Source organism: Lipophrys pholis (assembly GCF_963383615.2).
Source record: "Lipophrys pholis genome assembly, chromosome: 5".
Classification (NCBI taxonomy): domain Eukaryota; kingdom Metazoa; phylum Chordata; class Actinopteri; order Blenniiformes; family Blenniidae; genus Lipophrys; species Lipophrys pholis.
Window position 1 is genome coordinate 23,769,748 of NC_137628.1, and position 23,628 is coordinate 23,793,375.

Here is a 23,628-nt window from a genome sequence, read left to right on the forward strand (position 1 = left end):
CCTCTGCTGCTTCTCCCTCGGGTTTAATTAACCTGGCCTTGCCTCTGACGCTCCCTCAGTGAAGACGTTAAAACGATCTTGAAAACACCCTTCAACCCCCATCCAACACACACACACACACACACACACACACACACACACACACACACACACACACACACACACACACACACACACACGTTCCTACCGCTAGGCGCCGTATATGATTCATCTCTCTTTTTTTTTCTGTGAAGGAATGGCGTGCCATACCCTTCTTTTCTTCTTTTTCACTCTCCTTGTCTTCCACCCTTTTTTCCCTTGTACAACTCTCATTAAGACAGATTTCCTGTGGGAATTACTTTGATCAGTTCTTCCAAATGCAAAGTTTTCCTCCCTTCCCCTTTTATTCATTCCAACACAGTCAATGCAGTGTCATTTCTTTTCCGTTTTCCATTTTTATTTCTTTCTCTCACTCCGACTTCTTTTCAAAAACCAACTTTATTGCATTTTTTTATTTATTTATTTTTTCTTTTCCGCCTCAGATTCCTGCAGGAGATCGCTCCTGAAGGGGTAGAGGAAGGTCGGGGTCACGGGTTGACTTTGGGGTCGATCAATGATTTGTGTACATGTGTGTTTGTGTTGTGCGTGTCCCAAGGCTTCTCCGTTGTACTTTTAAGTTCCCTTTGTCTGGTGTGAATGCGTGCCACTTGGGTGGGAAGGCGGGTAGACCACAGTACAAAGAACAAACTGAGAATTCCTGCAGCCTCAAACTGATACACAATTAGTCCTTGCAGATCTCGTCCGCCAGCTGTGGAGTGAATAGAAAACAGCCTCTGGTGGTTTCCCTTACTTCACTGACACAGTTTTGCACCCTCGCTATCGCTGCCAATACATCAGTCTGCTTTGATTTTAGCAGGCACAGACACTTGGCACTCTCTGAAATAACAAGGTACTTGTGACATACAGCCAAATGTGTTTTTGACAAATGTATAATGCAACATGTTTACAGTTTCCAGTGTGTCTCTCCTCTGTGTTTCACCCACTGAGACTTGATTCAGTATCAAAAAGTAAAGCTTCTGTTTACAGCCTTCATGACAGACACTTCCAACTCATTTGATGGTAATTACTGTTAAAAGTCGAAGGTCTCAGACAATACATCCATGTATAATATTCTCTCTTTTTTTTAATATATATATATATATTAGACTTCAAAAAGAAAACGGGAACCTCACTGTCCTCATGCACATATGCTATGTATACAACTTCATTGATCTTCACTTGAACAAGTCCCTTATCCTCCTCTACTGTGCTCCAGACATGAAACGGCAGCAGATTATGGGTGGATGCGGCCCGCCGTGGGAAGCTAGGGAGCAGATAAAAAGGCAAGCCACTCGGGGGACTAAAGCTATGTTTTGATGCTGTGTGATAAAGCAGAAGCATAGGGCGAGAGGAAGGGGAAAGTTAGAGGATCTGTATACCTACCTTGGGCGCACACTGTATACATATCCTTTTTAGGGTTTTTCCTCTCTTCCACCAACTTGTCTTATTCGCCATCGCCAAGCTCTTCCTGCACTTTCAGTGTTCTTTGACACTCACTCTTTCTCCGTCCCCGCGGACTGTCCTAAGCCTTGCTCATGGCAGCTGTCTCTTTAAAGCCATGGCCTGAGCTCATGGGGAGTAAAAAGAAAGAGAAAGGGAGAATGAGAATGGGGTTTTGATCTGGCCTCTAATCCACCTTTTCTAACACCACAGGAGATAAACTGCAGACCTCGACATTACCTTCGAGAGAGGCGACTCTTTTCAGTGTGACTGCCTGAGCCCTCTGGTGTCCTTATGATAAATGTCTCAAATTATGTAGATAACAGGGAGTCCCACTGTAACGGATCAGTCATAGTCGGGTGCACAACAGTCAGTCAAACTGTATTTGTATAGCACCTTCCATGTAGTTTAACACAAGTAAAACTCCTCTATAGCTACCACTTTATCCAATCCAAGGTCACGGGGCGCTGGAGCCGATCCCAGCAGGAGCCCCTCTGGACGTCTCAGGTCAAACAGACAGTCACACACACTGACATCCACTCCTACAATCAGATTACGAGTCACTAAAAGTAGCTTCAATCGAATGTTTGTGGACTGTGGGAACAAACCAGGGTCCTCGGGGGCCGGGGGGGGGGGCAAAAAACAACAATACAGGGAGAAAATGTAAACTCCACGCAGGACGGTCAACTGCAAAATATCACACCACCGTGCGAGAGTAATTATTAAAATCAAGTAAAAGAAAAAATCTAATTAAAATGCAGTTAGGCAGACAAGAGGAACGATTAATGGTAAAATATTCAGATAACAAAGATAAACATTTAAAAAATACATAACACAAATGGAAAATGAAATTCAGATGTGTAAAGTTATTAAGCTTTCAGAGGAATACTCGCCATACAATCACAAATAAAATGAGATAAATAACGACGGATAAATGAAATGACACAAGTAAGAAATGTGTATGTCGCATTCGATTGAACTGTTTGTGAAAGGATTGTTTTTAAATTTTTGTTTGCATGTTTAAACCCTTTCGGCTTCATCATACATCTTTAAAATATGTGAATCTAATTCGTATTGAAATATGTGAATCTCTTCACACATTTTAATTTTATTCTGAAGTTTTCTCGAGTTGGCACAGGAGCCACGGCAGCATTTTGTTGTGTGCAGTCAGAACAAAGTGAAACATTTAACGCAATATCAGTCTTCATTCGTCTTGTTTGTTACAAGATGGGCAGCCTTCCTTTGTTTTCCGCTCCAGCATATATAATAACGCCTCAGTCTGGGGTATATAGCTGCACAAAGCACCTCTCCACCTTGACTAACTTTTCCAAGCGCTCATTAGCGGACTGGCTGAAGTTTGGAGGGTATGAAGCAGGCTGGCAGATTACCCCCTGTAAAGTAGCACACCTCAGGTAATCACACTAATGAATTCAAGCCCCCGCCCGCCCACCCCACCCCGGCTCGTACACCCCTTGTTCCTCCTTTTTCTTACTTTCTCCCTTTCTTCCACAGTGGCGGGCCGGTGCGAGAAGTGCCAAACAACAAAGTGTTTGTTTGCATAATATTAACGCTGCACGCTCGCGCACAGTGGCAGGGGCCTGACTGCAGGACTGACTGGAGGCTTCCCATGAACACAGGTGGAGCAGGGCGAGCATCACTGGGACCAATTAGAGCAGAGCACAGGTACATTAGCATGTTTGAGTGGAGTGGGATGGCGCGGTTGATCTGTGGACCTTACGAAACACACGCAAACGCATGACTGCAGCCTGGCGTGTGTTAGCTGCGCGCCTCCAGTGACACGACTGGCATATGTGTGACAAATGACCCTCGCTCCGCTGTTCGGACACAGTCGCTTTATGTTTCCATCCCTGCACCTGCACCCGCGTAACTCAAAGATACAACGGCGTCTTTCCTGAGGCGCCAGTTGTTGAGTGGTATTTATGGTGAGGTATTGATATAACGCTCTGCTAATGTTTTAAAGATTCATGGATAAAAGTGATGTCGGTGTCTTGTGGCTCGTTGTGTCAAAAGGTGAGCCGAAGCAGGAAGGGAAATGTGATTAACGGTACGTCTCGTTTTTCCCAGATGCAAAAACATGAATACAAAGCATTAAGAAAAGAGTTGTCCCCTGCAGAGGCACCACTGTTAATCTAGGAATCAGAATCAGAACCTGTAACTGCAGTGAAACCTGTCCACGGTCCTGCCTGTCTTGCCTTCGTGGTCCACTGGGATTGGTAGATGGATAAGACGAAGTAAATAAGCATATGTTAGGTAAAGCAGTGTCTCGGTGCAGGCTGATTAGGTTTCTTCTCCCACAGAGAAGATTTCTGATCAGAAGTCGAACCCTCAGGTCCTTTCAGAGCAAAGCTCCTCCTCACCAAGCTTCTTTGACATTTCCGACCTTTTGACCTCACTCTATCCTTAATGGTAAGCACAGACACCTCACAAAGGCCACTCGTGCCTGTGATTTCATTTTTTTCAGTGGCTGCACAGAGTTTATGATCTCAGGTCAGGCGTGCCTCGGACCTTTCACCTCAAAGAGTTTCTGGTAAACTGTCCAGTGAAGCAGGACTTGAAAAGAGCAGCTCCTTAAGGGTGTTCTCCTGCAGTGGCTGAGCAATATCTCTTGTGGGTGTATTTCCAGTGAAACTCTTGAGTAACTCCATGCATTTTCATCTCATGGGGAAGTATTTGAAGACTTGGTCAAGAGCCGAGTTCATTAAGGTAGTCAGAAGTTCTGCAGTGGCCTGACGAGAAGCTCGCTGCTGCTTCTTCTGACAAGGCGGCCAGATTAAAGTGGGATTGCTGGTCACTGCTCAGTGTTTAACAGCTTTAAGGGCCAATGCAGCCAGTTTCTGTACATTTTTTGAAGTCATGGGATAGAGAATCTCCTCTCAACCCGGATCATACATGCATTCACGGTTTGTTTTGTGATGTTGGAGGGATCAGGAAGCTCACATAAAGAGCTGTAATGACACAAAGCAAAAAATAAAAAATGCAGGCAAATTGGTTTTGGCTTTCAAATATATTCTGTGTTCGGCTTGAGTTTTTCTTTTTCTTAATGCCACACAGTTTCAAAAGATCCACCTGTTGCTGTGGTGCAGTAAGAACTGAGAGCTTCAATCCTGAGGATGAATCTAAGTTCATTATACCTGCAACATCTTCAAGATATGACAAATATGAATCAGTTATAACTTCTTTTTTTTTTTAATTCTTTTTTTTTTTTTAATGGTCCAAAATATGTCCTGACCTTGCGATTGCAGAACTTTGTGTAAGACTGTCTGGACTAAAATGGGTGAAGCATATTGAAGCCCCCACGTTTTTTTTGCTTGTTTATTTCCACCAGAGTTGTTTTCGTGTGCCTGTGAATTTGTCAAAGATCAAACCAGAGTTTGACTGAGAAAGCCGGCTCAAAGCTCTCAGTATTCCACACTGCATGTGAAGCAAACGCTATCGCTCGTGAGCTGTTGGTTTTTTTTTCTGTAAAAGTGCCATGCGATCGCTATGCAGGTATTTATTACTATATAGATAAAATCTGAATTGCTTTCAGCTTTCAAGTTTGATCAAAACTGAAACGAGAGGTGAGCTTGATAAAGTCAATGGCAACATCCTGATCTTTGACTTCATCTGTCTTTGCAGGGCAGCAGAGATTTATTGTCTCCCGAGTGAAGACAAATGGACTCTCACCTCGGGTCACTCATGCACGCACACAGATCACTGAGCCGTGGGACTGAGCAGTTTATCACAGCAGCAGTGAGCAGGAAAACAACTGCACTGGTATCAGCGTCTCTGCCACTGAGAGCAACTCACACCAAACCGGAGTTTGTCCCCACAGCTGCTGCTCCAGGACGTTAAACAACCAAATCTGTGTGGACTGTTTGCACCGCGAAATCAATCTCATCTGGTAAAATAGTGAAAACACACTGCAAGGCCGTTTAGTCCCCCTCCTGCGCATTGCTGCATAACATTTGGCCACTAGATGGCGGTACGGCATCAGGGATTGTTTGTGAGTCACGTTCCTAATTGAAAATGTAAATATTTAAACATTGATTTTGTTTTTACTGCCATCACATAATAATAGAACAAAAAATGGAGGTTCAGGTTTCAGGTATTTTTTAAATATTCAATTTTAGATAATTATTGGGTCAAATAAAACAGAAAAAGGAAAGGAAAATCTGATCTTAATATTTTAAGATTGTTTCTTTATCGTGATGTACGAATTAAAGACTAAAACATAAAGGTTTGGAATGTGTTTATGTGAAGTATATGGAGTTTCACTGCTAAAAATTATTTACAAGTACAATTCCCCCAAAAACATTTATTGTTTTTTATAAATTGGATAAATGGTTTTGATTATCTGTGAGCCACAAGTTTCACGTCAGAATGTCAAGAAATAAAGCCTTGAACAGTTCATTCAATGTGTAATGCATCTATAGAATTGGGTTTCACTTTCTAAAAGGAGTGACGCAAATATAATGAACCTTTTCCCGATATTCAAATTTTTGTGATGAACCTGTAGACGCTCTTATACAGCTGAGCTCATCTGGAGTTTCACAAGAACTATACTTTTTAAATGCTTGACGCTTTTTTAACAGACTCGTTGTTGATCCTGGAACAACGTGTGTGCATCCATGGTGTGAAAATCGTGACTTGATCATCTTCATAATTAAAAGCTTGTTGCTCATTTTCAGTCCTGCGTTGTGTCTCTGTTTATACTGTTCAACGTGTCATGAGATAATGTCAGAATTTGTCCACACGGTGGCGCCACTACCACACTAAATGATGTTTCCACCAGCACAACAGAGGAGTGAGCAGATCCAGAGGATAGTGTGAATGGGGACGCTCAGGGGTTTTCTCTATGTAAGAAGGGTGAGTTCATCCACTCTCAACATCAATATTAACTTGATATCCCCTTCATCGCATCATTCTCATTCTCATGTGCTTCTTCCCTGCAGTAAACTATTCAACAGAATCCCAAACAGCTTCAGTCTTTCTCAGTTACACTATTTTTGTATTGTCAGTCATCACGTAATGTAACATTGATTCAATGTTTAAATATTATTAAAGTGTACTCACTTCCTGTTCAATTTATTTTTTTCAGTTTTACTTCTTTCCTGTTATATAATGAATAGTGGCTACTTTACATAATGATTAACGCAGTTTTGTATAAAACAGTTATATTATATCTTCCCACATATTGTTATTTTTGCACAAAGTGGGCTTTGCTGCATTCAGAATTTGCCATTTCTGCAGCAAAATCCTTTTCCGGTGTTTCGATAGGTGGTTTGTTATGATTGTGATGCCGAAACACCCAGTAAGTGTGATTGTGAATAACACCTCCCACCGCACATGGACGCAGTTTTACTGATACTGATTTGCTGATTTGCAGGAACAAATGATGTTATTGATACGTTTTTAAACTAATTGGTGAAATACACAATGTAGATTAACAACCGGAGGCTTAACGGTCCACCAATTCAACATTCTGCAGTAGCCAGGCCGCTTTGTTTCATTTAGACATTTTACTGCTGCAGATGTGGCCTCATTAAGAACTTGATGGTTTTGTGTTTGTCAGTCTGAGTCCTGGGATGTGATGGAAGCAGTGGACCAGCCATCCGGGGCCAACGAGAGGCGACTTACCTTTAAATCACACCTACTTTGCGCATAAGTCCTGCACATTACCGCTGCTTTTTGCCATCCCATCCAATTAATGTCGTGTTTATCAGATTTAGTTTGGACATGGGAAAAGAAATATACAGACACTCAACGTTATGAGTTTTTAAGCAACAGCTCTGTCGTGATGCAAATGTCTGTGTTTGGGACCAAAGACCCACAGTGAAGATAAAAGTGTCTTTTAATTTGGTTTGGACGGAAACCAACATCGTTTCCTTAGCGGCCAATTTTAGTACAAAGTCGTTCGCGCCATTACGCCCGGGGCACACTAATCCAAGTTATGATACAGTCCCTCTTTTTGGATATCATTAGTTTTATTGCAACAGTTGATTAGTTTACTCCCGAGTTATGTTAGTTAACAGTTGTTTTGTTGTTGTTGGTCATGCAAAAATATATTTTTAATGCAGCAGTTGCTCTAGAAGACGCAGGTTTGGATTGGGAGTGGACATTTAGTCAAAATTCAAGTGGCGCAGTGACCAACATATGTCCCTCATACTGCCTCAGGTAAACATGAGGTGTAAAGTAAATCCAGGTTCCTGTTCTTTTTGGGAAAATATATGTATTTGTTTTCTATCATGTTGCACCTTAATCACCACGCAGCTTTATTCCCAACACACTCTCTTCATGCCTGTATCCTATCTGCTTTGCCAAGATGACTCTGCTGATCTCTATAAGACTGTAAATCCCCTGAACCTGAATGTGTTTATCTGCGTTTCTGCTTCGCCACATCGTGTCTGCGCCTCAGATAGCGGAGGTTAGAGAGGGGCGCTGTCCAGGGTGCTGGAGATTGTTGGAGAGCCACCAGCCTCACAACTGAGCCACTCCTCCTCTTTCTTTCTTTCTAAATTGGTTTAATAATCGGATTCCACAATGTTGTAAATTTCCCTCGTATCACCGCGTGTTAGAGTCAGACAGGAGCAGACTCGAGTGTCCATGCCTCCGGTCTGGTCCTCTCTCCCCGGGACTGAAATACCTGCAGCCTCCTTTCAGGGATGCGGCCGCTTTAATGCGCGCGTGCGCCGACGTCAGCGGCGTGTTGAAGACATGTGGCTTTGACATCCAATCGGCTGATCGGGGCTTTAGTCGGTCCCCCCTCCTTTCCTCACAGGAGATCCCGCTGGTGAAGACCGTAGACTGGGGTTAGCCACGGACGAGAGACCGTCAGCACACTGACTGATTTAGGACCGAGACTTTCTCCTCCACACCCGCAGCAGCAGCTCATCCTCCAGATAGATCCGCCGGGTAGCCACCATGTCTGTAGCGGGGCTAAAGAAGCAATTCCACAAAGCCACTCAGGTAGGACGATGTCGCTACATCCACACTGCCACAGAGGCACGAACCACTATGGATATTCCCGATTTTCCTTTTTTTTTTTTGGCCGCTGTCGGAGCGGATTGTTTATTGCGTATTAATCGCAATCCACCGTGTAATCTGCTGATGTCGCGCTCCCTCCGTCACTACATCTGATTACTCATTCGTATCGTGATGCTGGGATGTTCTCCACTCAACACACTGGCGTGGTGCAGCATTGCACCAACGGAATAATTTATTACTCGTGTTTCCAGTGTGCGAGCCTCCCTCTCTGGTGACGGCGGTTGTTTTACGCACCGACTGGATGTTCATCCCGACTGTTTGTCTGGGAGTTAACGGTGATGATAGTGGCCACCGAGGACGTCAGATCCTCTCGGTACCCTTCACATGACATTCCGCACAAAAAACACCACCCGAGCTGCAGCTCACGGCAGCCGCACACACTCACGATGCGCACAGGCCGTGGCCCCGAATGAAGGATTTAAATCGGTGTTCGTCTCAGCCAACCGCGATGGGAACTCCGACACGCACCATGTTATGCAATCGTTAAGTGCGCCTTGGCGGAAATCCGCTCTCAGCAGCAGCGGCACGCCATGACCTCTGCGCCCTCTAAACGCACCCGCTGCCCACTGCCAGAGAGCAAAGACACATTCAATTAGACGCATGTCTTCTTCTTTTAATGCTTCATCATGTGATAGTATCCAGGCGACCTAAACACAGGAGAAGATGGTTGGTTCAAGGTTATTCACGTGCTTTCTCCACCCATCTCCCCCCTCTTTCGCCCATCCTTTTACTTTAACCATCCTTCCTCCACGAGACAGAGTGAGGGCTGCTAGGACTTTAATGATCAGAAGTATAACAAAAATCTGACTTTGCAGCTCACGCCAAGTTTCTCCGGGTGAGTTTTATTTCCGGTGTGAGCCGAGAGGTCCGAGGGAAGTTGTCCAGTTTCTCCGGGGTGAGTCACAGTGACACTGACAATTAGCTTCAGCCTCTCACTGCAAGGCACCAGGAGCAGGGCTGACTCACACACGTGTCCTGCTTCTCGTGTGCAGCCTGCATCCACAACATCCGCCTGTGCACCTTCCCATCTGCGTTATTTCTGTGTCTCTATGAGTGGCTGCCACTGAGATGGAGAGAAATAAGGACTTTGCTGTGACACTAATTATGGCGTGTTGGTAGAAGGCCATAGTGTGCAGAAGTTGAGTCTTAATTACATGTTGGACCTGAAGTACTGACAGTATGGACGCAATTTGTGTGGGCAGGAGTTAATTTACTCAAATTACCATGTGACATAATGTGAGAGAGCAACAGTGTCGTCGCTTGTTACTGTTGGTGTTAATACCTCTTTAACTTTAGATAAGTTTGTGTGAATGATTGAACTCTGACAGCAGGATGATACGTTTTGATTGCACCTGCAGATTAACACCCGCAGAGCGTCACCCTGTACAAACATATAACAGAAAGACGAATAATTGGGAATAATTGCAATTTGCTGTGAATACATTCCTCGTTTTTAATCAAGAGCTCATTTCATCAGATTGGAAATAGACAGCAGCACACGCGGGGCATCAGACGGCTGCACAGATTGTGTCAGTTCACTGTGATGAGTCTATTGTCAGCCATTAGCCAAGCCCGGTGTCTCCCTGCAGATGTTCCACCACAGCGTCCCATGCCTCGGTGTGCGAGTGTGTGCATGAGGTGGTGGTGCACGCCGTGATTTGGATCAGTGAATATGCACACAGTTAGGTGGCTCTCGGTGGGCCTGCCTTCACAAGTGGTGTTGAGGGTGTAATTATGCTGATTTTTTTCAAGCATTGCTTTCTTCATGACTCCCTTTATTCCCGGGGTGGTTCAGGCAGCTCTAAGCTCACAGCGAGTCGTCCCTGTGGTCTTCTGCTGTTCAGTAACACACACACACACACACACACACACACACACACACACACACACACACACACACACACACACACACACACACACACACACACACACACACACACACACACACACACACACACACACACTTATCATCCTGATCCCCAGACTCTCGGTGGCAGAAGGCTCCCCCCTCAACCCCTCTGTTCCCGTACGACAGCCCCTGTAATCCATGCCGAGACTTGTATAAGAAGTGACCCAGCAATCTGGCTAGTTACACACACACACACACACACACACACACACACACACACACACACACACACACACACACACACACACACACACACACACACACACAATATAAAATGACCCCACCCCAACTCAGATAGTGGGGATCAAAAGATTACAGGGGATTATAAATAATCAGATGGTAGTTTTAGGGACACAGGCAGCTGTATTGATGGATTGAACTTGACAGAAACTGTAAACTTGTTGGCTCTTCCCTCACTGTCTCGACACCAGGCAACATGGTGGTAATCACTTAAGTTATTTCCACTCACAAACGGCAAAAAGTGCCGAGCTGCAGCTTTCCCAATTGTGCGATCGTTCAGATTTGCTAAATTAGCCGTATTCTTTTCATTCTATACATTTACAAAAGACCTATTTAGTGTGACAATCGTTTGTTGTTCTGTGATCCCAATTAATGCTACGTGCTAAAAACACCTGGGAAACATTTAACACGTATCACCGATGGAGAGAATCGTGCGCATTTATACGCAGATTGGACGACATTGTGTGTCTTAAATGCTGCAATGACCAGACAGTTCGATGTGTCAATAATTACTAATTCGCTGAGCAGTTCAGTCTGAAGCTAAATGAGCAGCTTCTGCTTAGAAAGGCATGGGAAACTCTTATGTTTTTGCAAAACAAATGCTCTTCACAGTCTGTCATTCTGGACTTTATGGACGACGTAGAGAGAAAAGGCTCATGAAAGGCAGGATGCCGTGAAGGATCTGGGAATTTACGATGCACATACAAGGCAGCCTCGGTTTCACCTTCTCTCATGGATCACTCTGTAATTTATTTTAACACAATCGTACTGTTCTCTGGCAGAAGGCATCTCCCTCACTCTCTTACACTTATACACGTGCACAAACACACATGCCTAAACACACACACACACACACACACACACACTTCCAAGGACATCGAGGCTCAGCGTGATGTGTTAATAACTGCAGCCATTTTTAAAGTGAAGGAATCATGGAGCATGAAGGGTAAAATCAAGGAGGCACATTATTATTCTTATCATTTTGATATATCATGTAATTTCCACCATGAGTCAGGACCCAATGTACTCTCAAACAGAACCAAACACAGAGAAGCAATTTGTAAATGGCCCAGTAGCAAACTATAAAAAAAACACTGCAGTAATTTTGACCCGTTTTGGTTTTAGGCCAGGAAAGTGTGAGTTCGCCTGTCAAATTTCCAAGGGTGAGTTGACGCCTTTTATCAAAAGCCAACTGCCCAATGGTTTAGAAAAAAGATCAATGCTGTATTAACAAATTTCTGGTTTCCAGAACCGTATTTGGTTTTTTGTGCTGCAGAGTGCAGGTTTCTAACAGAGTGAGAGTGTACAGCAGGCAGAAACTGCAGGAGAGAGAGAGGAGGGATGAAGAGAGGAAGCTTGTGAAACGTTGCCAGGATGTGTGAGGGAGGGGAGGGGAGCAGAAAGCAGAGTCTTTTGGGGCTTTTGCTCGTGCAGCTTTTTCCAAATGAAGCAGTTATTTTCTCTCCTCTTCCCAGTGTCTAAAAAATTGACAGGATTCCAGCCACAACATGTTCAAATCACTCCAACGGTCTTCATCTCAGAGTTAATGTCAGCTCGCAGCTTTGTTGCGTGAAACAATTTTGCCTTTTCGTCCGTGTAGGAAGTATGGAGGTAATGAATTACTAATACCCTCATGACTGTTTTTAAATAGTTATTTGTGTTACCGTTGTGTATTTTCTATTTTCTAAGTACAGCTTTTACTTTGGTAATCTGCTTCCCTTTTTTTAAAAACAACTTAAGTCGCCATTGAAAACAACCACATTTTGAATTATGATTGAACTCATCTGCATGTGGAGGCCAAAAATACTTATTAACAGTAATCATATCCGAGTGAAAATTTCCACTACTCTCTCTACCGCTACCTTAAAGCCTCATTGGTATCCTTACTGCTCTCCTCTAATTTCTCTGTTTTCTTTCAGCCACACCAAATTAGTCCCTTATAGTCTCATGTGATAAGATGCTATCTCCAGATGAGCACTGGAAGCTGAACGTCCATATCTTACATTTCCAGATAGGCTCTTGGCTGCAGACTCGCACCATATGGCCTCACACTGCACAGCCCCATTAAGTTCTACGTAGCCCTTTATAGTTTCCTCCATCAGAGCCGTCGCAGCTCTGCAGATTTGTTCCAGTGAAAGTGATAAGACGCCTCGTATATTTACTGGAGACAACTTGTTATTCCAAGACACGGATGACGAACATCTGTACAAGACGTGTGGCATGTCAGTCCTGTTCTGGTCTCCTCCGTCGACAAGCCTAATTATCCATCGGGTCACTGAGTGGGCGTGTTTCTAGGGATTGTAGAATCACGAAGCACTCGGCAAATTAGACCGCTGTACTTTTTTTTTTTTTTTTTCCCCAGCGTAATCCTTTATTTGCAGTCGGCCTTGGTTCGATGAGAGATTTCCCAGTGTGTGTGCTGAATGCTAATGTTGAGCTCTGCGCGTGGCGTCACCCATCTTCATGGTTTCTCAATTCATTTTACTTTGTAGTTCAAAGGTAAAGGGATGAGTAGTGGGAGGTTCTCCCGCTCCGTTTAGACCTCAATTCTCTCTGTACATCTTTTGCACTCTCCTGTTTTCCAAGATTCGTACTCCTGCTCCACAGTAGAAAAAAAAAGAAAGGCATGCCATCTGCACGCATGCATGTGGACGTGCTAAGATGTACATTCATGCCCGCCTAAAGACAACAGTAGGGTCTTTGGATGCGGTCGACGCCTGCAGGGGCTTCGGGGGCAGCAGATTGTGAGTGGGTGACTCATCGAGCCTGGATCCTCACTAGGCCGACTGCAGTGCAGCGTAAAACAGATCCAGCTGGGAGATAACAGATGGGGCGGGAGGGACGGAGAGAGATGGAGCAAGGGAGGCAAGATAAGAGAAGAAGAGAAAGGGAGAAGGAGATAGAACTCACCCTTGAGCAGGTAGGGAGTGGCAGAGAGAACCGGAGAGAGATTTCTGCCAAGAGATGCTGAATGCTGAGGCGAGGAGGACAGGCTCAGCCAAACAGGACAGCATGTGAAGAACGGTCCTCCTCGCCGGCTGCTGGAGACGTTTCCACCCTGCGGAATGTTTGTCCACACATATTTGCACCAAAAGACTCTGATCTTGTTCGCCACTGCAGTTGTTTACTCTATTTATGTATTTATTTGAGAATATAATTACAAGTTGAATCATTTAGAAGATTGCATGTTCTTTGAGATACACATTTCTCACATATTGACGTGGACACTGTTGATATTGTGTTTGTTGTGCTTGTGAGTAAGGAAACACTATTGAAAAGGCTCGATTGTCGTCTTTAGTCGATCTCTAGATGCTGATTTGGTCCAGTGTGGATCAGCTGTAAGATTGATGCTGCGATGGCAGAATTCCAGCAGTAGAGTACCAACATCAGTCTTGTTTACTTTACTTTATTGCTTCTCTTTTCAGTGCCTCTAATGCTCTTCGCTTCGCCATCGGGCTTTCTTGGAAAAAAGGCCCTGCTTTCAACAGCAGTGGTCCACTTACTGAAACCTTTCCATCAGGAGACCTTTCGCTCTGTCCTTTGCTATCATTTGGTTTAGGCTTTCCACACAGGCTCATCTTTTTTTTCCGCCCGCTGACAAGTGCAAACAGCATGTTTCCCAGACGTTTGATCCCAGTTTGCTGCAGTTTGAGTGAAGGTTTTTCAGACGGAGGAGCCCGTCCCCGGTCCTCAGACATGCCGTGTGATCTATTACAAGGCAGCTGTGACAGTTTGTGGACAGGAGATAAAGTCAAACGTCACCTTCATCACCTCGCAGCTAACGAATGGCCTCGTTCATTTGTATGACGGCGCATTAATCCTCAGGGGAACATTACAGGAAGGACTTTGAGCCTGTTGACACTGAAGAATGTGATTCGCCAGCTCCCAGAGATCATACATTACAGCCTAAAAGCTGTGTTCAGACACAACAATAGCAGCAGGTATTCCATGATTGACTGTTTTATTCATCGGAAGCTTTGCACCCATAATCTGGTCATTATGACTTTTTTTTTTTTAAATTGAAGTCGTCTTGGAAACGCTGCACATTTTGTGATTATTAAACAGCCAGAGAAATCTAAATAAATCCAATCATAACAGAGTTAAATATACTTTCCTGAGACTTCTGAACAAACTGTCAAGTTCAGATGAAACTCTGATGGGACTGTAGGCGGCATCACTTTTGACGGGCGAGCACGTGCTGCGGCCAGAGGCTTGAAAACTGGACTGTGGCGTCGTGACGTGAGCTCTGGTCTGAGGGCGAAGGCCAGGCGGACTCGGCCTGCACCCGTCCTATTATTAGCTGCTCCTGTGGCCACTGCTTTCAGCACATTTTGAATAAAAGCAGAGGCCGTCTCAACTCATCGTATGTCGTCATTCAGAGGAAACATGAATGGACGATGATGATGAGAGGATTGTGAGGGGAAATCACTGTTTCCTGCTGTTCTGCCGACTCATCCATTTTTATTTTGACAGTGATCGTTGCAAGAGGCTTTTTGGGTTTGCCTGTGAAAATGTGAGCTGCAGTTCATCGATGTCTGTTTTTCCTCTCAGTTATTCCTCATGCTCTATCATTTCTCTCTTTCAGCATCAGTATTCAGGCCACGGTTGATGTTTTATTCAGGGCTTGTGTATTATATATTCCGGGCATCAACCACTGCAGGAGAGTCAAGTGATAGCTCAGGGCGGTAAAAGAGAGACATTTTCACAACCCGATTTTGAGGCAGAGGTTTTCCTCAACCGACCTAATTAACTTTTATCTTCGTCTTCTATTCAACTTATTAGCCGCCGCTGTGACTTTGCTGAAAGTTGAGTATTATTGGACAGCAAAATGTAATGTTAGGTTTCCGTGTGATGACTCAGAGGTAATTGTGCTGCTATTCCTGCTTTTCCATTCAACGTGGTAATGGATCAAACAAAAGTCAGATTAATATCTAGTTCAGGGACATTCAGGTCACATTATAATTAAGTGAATCTATAGCCCGGGCAGCCTGTAATGCACCCTCCTTAAAACCCATTCACAGCTCTGCTTATTGGCTTTTGTTTAGCTGGCCAATGTGTTGTGGACAACATGAAGGACAATGGGATGTAATTTGCAGATATGGATGCGTTTACAGCCCCAGAGACCTCGTACATGGGTTTTTGCGTCTAATATTGTGCCTAAACTGGCACTGGATTAAAGGTCATTGACCACAGTGAGAACCACATCACTCGGGACATTCGGGTTATTAGTAGAGGAGTTAAATAAATAAATAAAAATTTACAAAAAAACACGTTATGCATCAGTAAAGTCAGTAGTTTGGGATTGTAACTGCAGCAATAATAAGAAACAGCAGTCAAGTTTACACTTTAATAAGATTAGTAGGTGCTGTAGTTTAATATTTCCTTTTTTTTTTGTGGTCATTCTTTTGTACTTCCTCCTGCAGAGTGGCACCACGTTCTTTGAAGATTAAGATGCTGAAATAGGCACATTTCCTCTGAAAAGCTGCGCAGTGTTACAGATTAAGGAAGTCATTCCCAATCCCTTCACGTCTTGACCCTCCTTCTCCTGAGCCGTCTGTAAAATGTCCACCTTTAAAGTCTCACTGTGGGTCTCGTAGCATCATCTTTTTGTGCAGTTTGTGTCGCACACATTCTTCATCTGATACGTCAGTCACTAGAGGACATTTTCTGTAGAGAGTTTGTCGTGATAAGGCCTCTGTACATTCATCTTTTTTTGATGTTACTGAGAAAAGTCGACAGTGAAGCAATTTCTCCTATGAAGTGCATTTTCACTACTTCAGCAGCGCTCAAAAGCGCGTTACGTTGTTAGTCACATTCACCGCTTCACTCACACACATAATATTATGTCCAGTATCTCACCTAACGACGGACAGTACTGAGCCCCAGCCACCCCCCTGTGAATGTGTTTTTAAGTGACGCTGAAGAGGACATTTGGTCAGGAAGAGTGTGGAGCAGAAAGGAGAAAAACGTGCCATAAAAGAGGGGTGAAATGCACGAGGGAGCTGGAAGAGATGAGTGGAGGAAGTCAGGGTGTTAAGAGGAGGATGTCGTGAACAAAAGGGGGAGAGGAGGCAGCGCATCGCGCCCTCGGTATAAAGCCTAATTTGGCTCATGATGGGACAGTAATGAGGGATGGGAGGGAACAGAAACCGGCTTCATTCTGTATACAAGTCTGCAAAAGCGACTTCCCAGCCATGCTTTGCGAGGGCAGTCTGTATTTTGGAGAGAGGATGTTCCCTCAGTAGAAAAACCAGCGTTATTTCATCTGGAACGAGGACGCAGGGTAAACTTGCCCTCCTCCCACCAGCTGCAGAGCCGAGGCTGAATGGCTTGTCAGGGATTATACTCAGATTAATCAGAGCACAGTGACTTTGCATCGTATTGGAGCTGTGTGTGTGTGTGTGTGTGTGTGTGTGTGTGTGTGTGTGTGTGTGTGTGTGTGTGTGTGTGTGTGTGTGTGTGTGTGTGTGTGTGTGTGTGTGTGTGTGTGTGTGTGTGTGTGTGTGTGTGTGTGTGTGTGTGTGTGTGTGTGTGTGTGTGTGTGTGTGTGTGTGTGTGTGTGTGTGTGTGTGTGTGTGTGTGTGTGTGTGTGCGTGTGTGTGTGTGCGTGTGTGCGCGCGCGCGTGTGCGCGCGTGCGTGTCTGAATCAGAGTGCTGCGACGGTAATCTGTAAGAACGTGCTTCATGTGCAGGACGAGTCTGCCAAACCTACCATGTGACAGGGTTTCATGCCTCTGTGGTGATTTTTAGCCCTCATTTTAGTTATTTATTTATTTAGTTTAAGTACAATGTAGTTTCATCAGATTTCATCTGGGCCTTTTTTTTTTTTTTTTTGTGTTTATGCATACGACTTTCACATTCACTCACAGCCTTGATTTGTTTTGCTTTAAAAATGGTGGAAAAACATGCATTTCAGTAATTATTCAGTGAAATGTGCCACAGCAGTACTTTATGGTAAATAACTTTATTTTTTTTCAGCTTCAATGTGGTAAACACCACTCACTGACTGAACCAGCCGACAGACACCTTAAGTTGAATGCAAATGCTTCATTTATTTATTTGTTTATTTATTTATTAAAGGGAGTAGGCATGTATTTGAAGATATTGTACAAAGACCACTGGTTCTGAGTAGTTGTTTGTGCAAACAGGGGAGGTGAGGTTGAACCACAGACAGCTTCAACGTTTACATGCATCATGTGTATAACAAGTTACTCCTTCCGGCTCTTCTTGGTTTTTGAGCCTGCACGGTGCTTCATTGACTACTTTTATTACTATCATTATTATAACACATGTTTAGAACTGAATTATTTAAGTATGTAGTCAAATTGGCTTGATTAAATGACATTTACAGCACAATCATAAGATGAGGCTGCAGTGAATTGAAACTGTAGCCTATACACTTAACAGATATTTCAAATTGAAAAGATTTCATCTAGTTAAATAGATCTCAGAAGCTGTTATGTTATGATGTGAAGAAGGCGACCGGAGATATGACTCCAACCTGTAACGTGTTGGTCTAATGCTTTCTACATCTTATATTTCAACTTCAGTTCAAGCTCAGTCTAGTAGAACTCCTCATGAAAAGAGATTTAACTGGTAATAAATGTAAGATCTCTAAAGGCCACATTTGCCTTTATTGTCTTTCTACTGAGACTTCATAAGAGTTCTTCAGAGCTTTCAATACAGACTGGATCAACAAAATCAAAGTCTCCACAGATTGAATTCTCAAGTCATGTAACCCTACTCGCAGTGTGTGTGTGTGTGTGTGTGTGTGTGTGTGTGTGTGTGTGTGTGTGTGTGTGTGTGTGTGTGTGTGATTGATTTAACCTGCCCTGTTTGCACAAGCACAGCATTGCTGACCAGCGCCTCCAGAGCAGCTGCAGCTGAAACTCACCACTTCACCCTGTTTGCTCCTCTAAAGTGTCTCCCCGGCTTCATATTCTTTAGTTTTGATCAAACACCTGGAAATGAACACACACTGCATGTTGACATGGTTTTTTAGATTTTTTTTCCCCCCTCTCTTTACAGCCGTGATCTTTTGTGTTGAAATGAGGCCGAGTCGCTCACCTTGCTCGTGCACACGCTGCAGTTATGGACAGACTTAAAAATTCTTTTTTTTTTTAAATTGATTTTGAATCCGACTTTTTGGTGATGGGTGAAGGTAGAGTACAACCTGGACACACACATTTACTCTGAAAGGCAATTTAGAGTCATCAGTGTTTTGACCTGTGGAAAAAAATCCAGAGTACATAGAGAAAAGCTGGGTTCTCACAGGGGAACATACAAACTTTACACAAAGAATCTGAAGTAGAACTGATAATATTCTTGCTATGATGTGAAAATATTAAACGCTACATTACCACGCAACCACTAGGACATTATTGAAAATATAAAATGTTTTGTCAGCTATTTTCTTATTGCTGGAAAAAAGATAGCTTTTAATAGCTGTTCAGGTTTGTTCAGATGTTCTTTCCTGTACGATTGAAACTCTTCAGGAGTGTCCATGCAGTTTTGTTGGGTCGGTGTGTTCCAGGTTTCTGTCTCTTCCTGTCCGTTCCTCCTTTATGGGGAGGAAATCAGATAAAAGCAGCAGACCTGCGCCGAATAGCTGATTGTCAATATCAGATAGAGAGTATGTTACTCCGCTTAGGATTTTCAATTTTCTCCTCTTTTACTGGGTCACACCGACTCGTGGTTGAATTATTATTATTGTTTATTTTGTGAGGCATTTGATTGAAAGCTTGTGGTGACGGATCGAGGAGGTGAAATCTGTTTTTTTCCTGCTGTCTTATTGATTTAAGTGTAAATGCTGCTCTGGTTGTTTTCCCCAGAATCTATTTGTGTGCTTTCGCTGAATAATAATGGAATGACAGTTTAAAAGTAAAAGACATTTATCTTCAGTAACGCGAAGAAACCCCTCCCTGCTTGTCCGCTGTGGTATGAAAAACTCGTGTTGTGTTCAAGGCCTCCTCGTTTGTTTGCAGAGACCTCGTGCTCAGTCTGAACGCTCCTGGAGGACGACAGCCGTGACGTCTTTTCACTAATGGTGCAGTGTTTCTCTGCAGGCACACTGTAGCAGCGTATCGCTGGACGCACCGTCCTTTTTATCTTATTTGTTCTTCTATAGTTCAGGATCTAGTTCACTTATGTTTTCTCTTTTTTAGGAAGGATCCTCAACTATCAGCTACGGTCCAATAGAGTTCTGTTGCACTAAATGACTTTACTCAATGTCCTGTACATTAAAAGTGCTGAATGTATGACTTGGAAATGACTCGCAGTCAGATTGTAGGTGCAAACCAATGAATATTGCGCCCATCATCTTCCTCCTGCAAACATATAGGAGAACCTATTGCGGCCACAAGACTTGGATATATTAACATAGATATAAAGACTTTATGTAGATATCATAAGTAAGACAAAGAAAATGCAACAATTAATAGTTCTGTACACACATAATGAATATATTGTGACAATTGTTACATAATATCCGATTTCCTTGTATATATTATCTCATTCTTATGTAGGCTATTTTATATTTACTTTGTGTTGCTGTGCTCATTAATCCTGTTCACCTTATTATCTACTGATGTCTGTTTGTCACAGTTGTGCCACTAAAAATTCCTCTTATCTTATCGCATCTTAAAGGGATTATATTATGCAAAAATCCATTTCTAATGTTTTTCCAACAGTAATAATCGTCCTCATACCTGGAATGACGCCCCAGAAAGAAGAAAGTCTGTCCCCTCTTGCCCTGGCTTGTTTCAGTTTTTAAAAAGGTGTGTTGCTCCAACGAGCCAATCAGAAATCAAACCCTATATAGTGTCATCAGGGGTTTACCCAATCACAATCAAGGTAGGCCCTCCCGCTGACTCCTCCCACAATTAGGCAGCTGTGCTCGGGCACATGGCACCACGAGAGGAAGTACTTCCTCCTCTTCCAAAGATGGGCATGTGTGGGCGGAGCCAGTCCGGCTCACACAGACACAGCAGATTCAGAATGCAGCTCCTATGATCCAATGTTCAAATGGAGGAAAATCAATGAAAAGCTGGATTTGGGGGGATTTGAAAAGCTGTAAGATATGACCCCTTTAAGTTTGGGGTCAAACTCCACATAAACAATGCTCCAACCCCGTGTCCCACGTTCTTCTCCTGTACAGCAGAACTCACCACTGTATTACCGTGCACAGCCAGAACCGTTCACTTTCCTTACAAATTGATAGGAAATATGAGACTTATTCGACTGATTTCTGATAAAGTGGTTCAGGTTGGATCGATCAAAGTACATTATCTCAATATATTAGAACACGTCATTAGAACAGGTGTTTTCTCCATTTTTTATATTGAACTGAAAGCTGAAACTATCACAATTAAGATTTAACAAAACACTTTCGATTTCTTACAGTAAAATTATATGTTTTTAGTGTAAAATAACTGATAGAACAATGCTACTTACAGAGCTTTTAACCACATCTCACAGCCTTCATGCTTACTGATTCACTGTAGCTCTTCCTCTTTGGTAAAAGGTTAAAAACAAGCTGAGTATTGTAATTCCATCAGTTACGGAGTGTGTGTTTTTCCACATCTTTTCATCGTCCTTTGTTATTGATTACTGCTGGTGAGCTCGGTGGGAGGATTCTGTTCTGATCTAGACTGATTGAGTGCGTCTCCCGTTAAAATGAGGGTTTTGTTGTTTTTTGTTTTGTTCCTATTTAAACTGAGAACAACAGCTCCACTCCCGTGTAAGGTTGTGTGTATGTGTGTGTGAGTCAGAGCAATTTGTGTTAAAGGTCAAACGCCTCCTCAGAAGGACAAAGCAGCGAGGGTCTTTCCTGCTAGGAAACACATACAGGCATCGTTCTTCAGCCTCTCGTACTGTCCCCCCCCCCCCCCCCCCCCCCCCACCCCCCCCCCCCCACCCCCCCGAGACTGAAATGACAGACGACCGGCGGCACGGCAGGAGAGCTGCAGATTTATAAAATGGCTGCTGTGTCACTTTCCCACATCTGATCATAAACCGCTACTCCAATACGTCCCAGTGACCATGGGTTCATCTTGGGTCTGTAAGTGGATGATTATATAAAAGGAATATCACAAATAACACTCTCATCCATCCATCTTCTATATCGCTCTATCTATCGCCAAAAGGGCTTTGCAACGACACTGAGACTCACGTTCACAGCTCCAGGCAATTTAGAGTCGGCAATTAACCTCAAACCCACATTTTGTTGGACTGCGAGTTGGATCCGAAGCGCCCCTGAAGAAAACCTATGTGTGCACAGGAAAGAACAGCCCGCGACCCCGGGATCGAACCAGGTATCATCTCACTGTGAGGCCAGATGCACGCATTTAATTGAAGATAGTGAAAAGTAAAAGAAATGGTAGTAGCTAAATTTATTCCTCATATCAATAACACATCTCCAGAAATGTTTTTTGTTTTTTTATAGAGTTCATGTTGACAATTTTAATCCAAAACTGATTGAAACTAAAACAAATTAAAGACGAGGCGAGTTCATTGTTTAGTTTAATGTCCAACAAACTGACCGCTGTGCAGAGTTTTACTGTATCGTGACGGGCTGCAAAAACCTTAAAGATGAGAGATATGACACACACACACACACACACACACACACACACACACACACACACGCACACACACACACACACACACACACACACACACACACACACACACACACACACACACACACTGCCGACAGGGGCCTGAAACTGAGCTTTAATAACTGTCATTAATACTGATGTTCAGCATTCATTATCCTAGACAGCCACATCATTACACCCACGCAGGCTTAACGAACAGCACTGCAGGGTAAACATTGAACTGATATTACTGTTAACCTGCGGTACACACACACACACACACACACACACACGCACACCTCCTACTCGGCTATGTTTTGGTGCAGGACGAGTGCTCTGCCGTCCTTAAAGCTCCATCATTATCTCCTCTTAGAGACGTACTGCTGTTTGAAATGGAAATTGCAAAGTGCAATGAAATGCAAGAGAGAGAGAGAGAGTGTTTTTGTGTTCCACATTTATTGAGCGTGTGTGCGTGCCTGTGAGCGTGTGTGTTTTCAGTGTTGGTGAGTCATTCCTTATAAGTATAAGGGTTAATTTATAAAACATTATCTTAATGTCGTGTTTATCTTTGTCTGTCTGCATGTGATGAATGAGGTCAAAACTCTCTGGCTGTAACCAGTGACGATAGTTTTTATTAACACTAAATCTGCTCTGCTATCCATCTTCTATATCTCATTTGGGTCGTGGGGGACTGGAGCTTTCCCCAGATAACAACGGGTGACGGCAGGTTACACTCCGAACAGGCTGCAGTCCACCGCAGGGCAAACTGTGAGAGAGACAGACACATAACTGTATTAAATTTATGCAATTTCTAGGAACCAATCAAAGTCAAACACACATTATAACAACCAATAATCTAATAATGGCCAATTATGTAATATTTTGGGCTGCTTTTATTGTAGTAAAGCTAATCATTTGATAACTCGCCAGTAATGTAATAAAGTAATGAAATATTTTGCAGAACCATAATTGACAGTCCTGCATATTATGTATTCTCATTGAACGAGTATGATAGGTTAAAAAAACCTGTATCATTTTGAAGAAATGCAGTTAATGTATTATTACAATATTGGCAGTAGTTAATACATTTTCAATGTACTAATTTATTTGACTGACAAAATGTTTTGATAATGGCTAAAATATCCTATTACACTATTAGCAAGTTATTACATTATTTGTTTCATCCTATTTAGAATAGTCCAAATTATGATGCTATCAACAGATTATATTATTGGCCATTATTACATTATTGTTTCACTTTTAGACTAAGTAGATCCAGAGTCTCTTCAGCAAACGTCCACATGCAAACTCCTACAA

General features: G+C 43.2%; 1 protein-coding gene across 4 annotated transcripts in view; it reads left to right on the top strand.

Moving 5' to 3' along the window:
• The first annotated feature begins 7,890 nt into the window (after window positions 1-7,890).
• sh3gl2a (SH3 domain containing GRB2 like 2a, endophilin A1) overlaps window positions 7,891-23,628 on the top strand; it is a 34,868-nt gene continuing 19,130 nt past the window's right edge. For 2 of the 4 annotated variants that reach the window (XR_013935329.1, XM_080462747.1), the window contains exon 1: window positions 8,296-8,487. Coding sequence is in view for 3 of the 4 variants with exons in the window: in XM_080462747.1 (XP_080318873.1) it covers window positions 8,443-8,487 (45 nt within the window). In the remaining variant the exon portion in view is untranslated. Of the gene's footprint in view, window positions 8,488-9,136; window positions 9,232-23,628 lie in introns of those variants that run through there. The other 2 variants (XM_080462748.1, XM_080462750.1) reach the window with 2 other exon arrangements.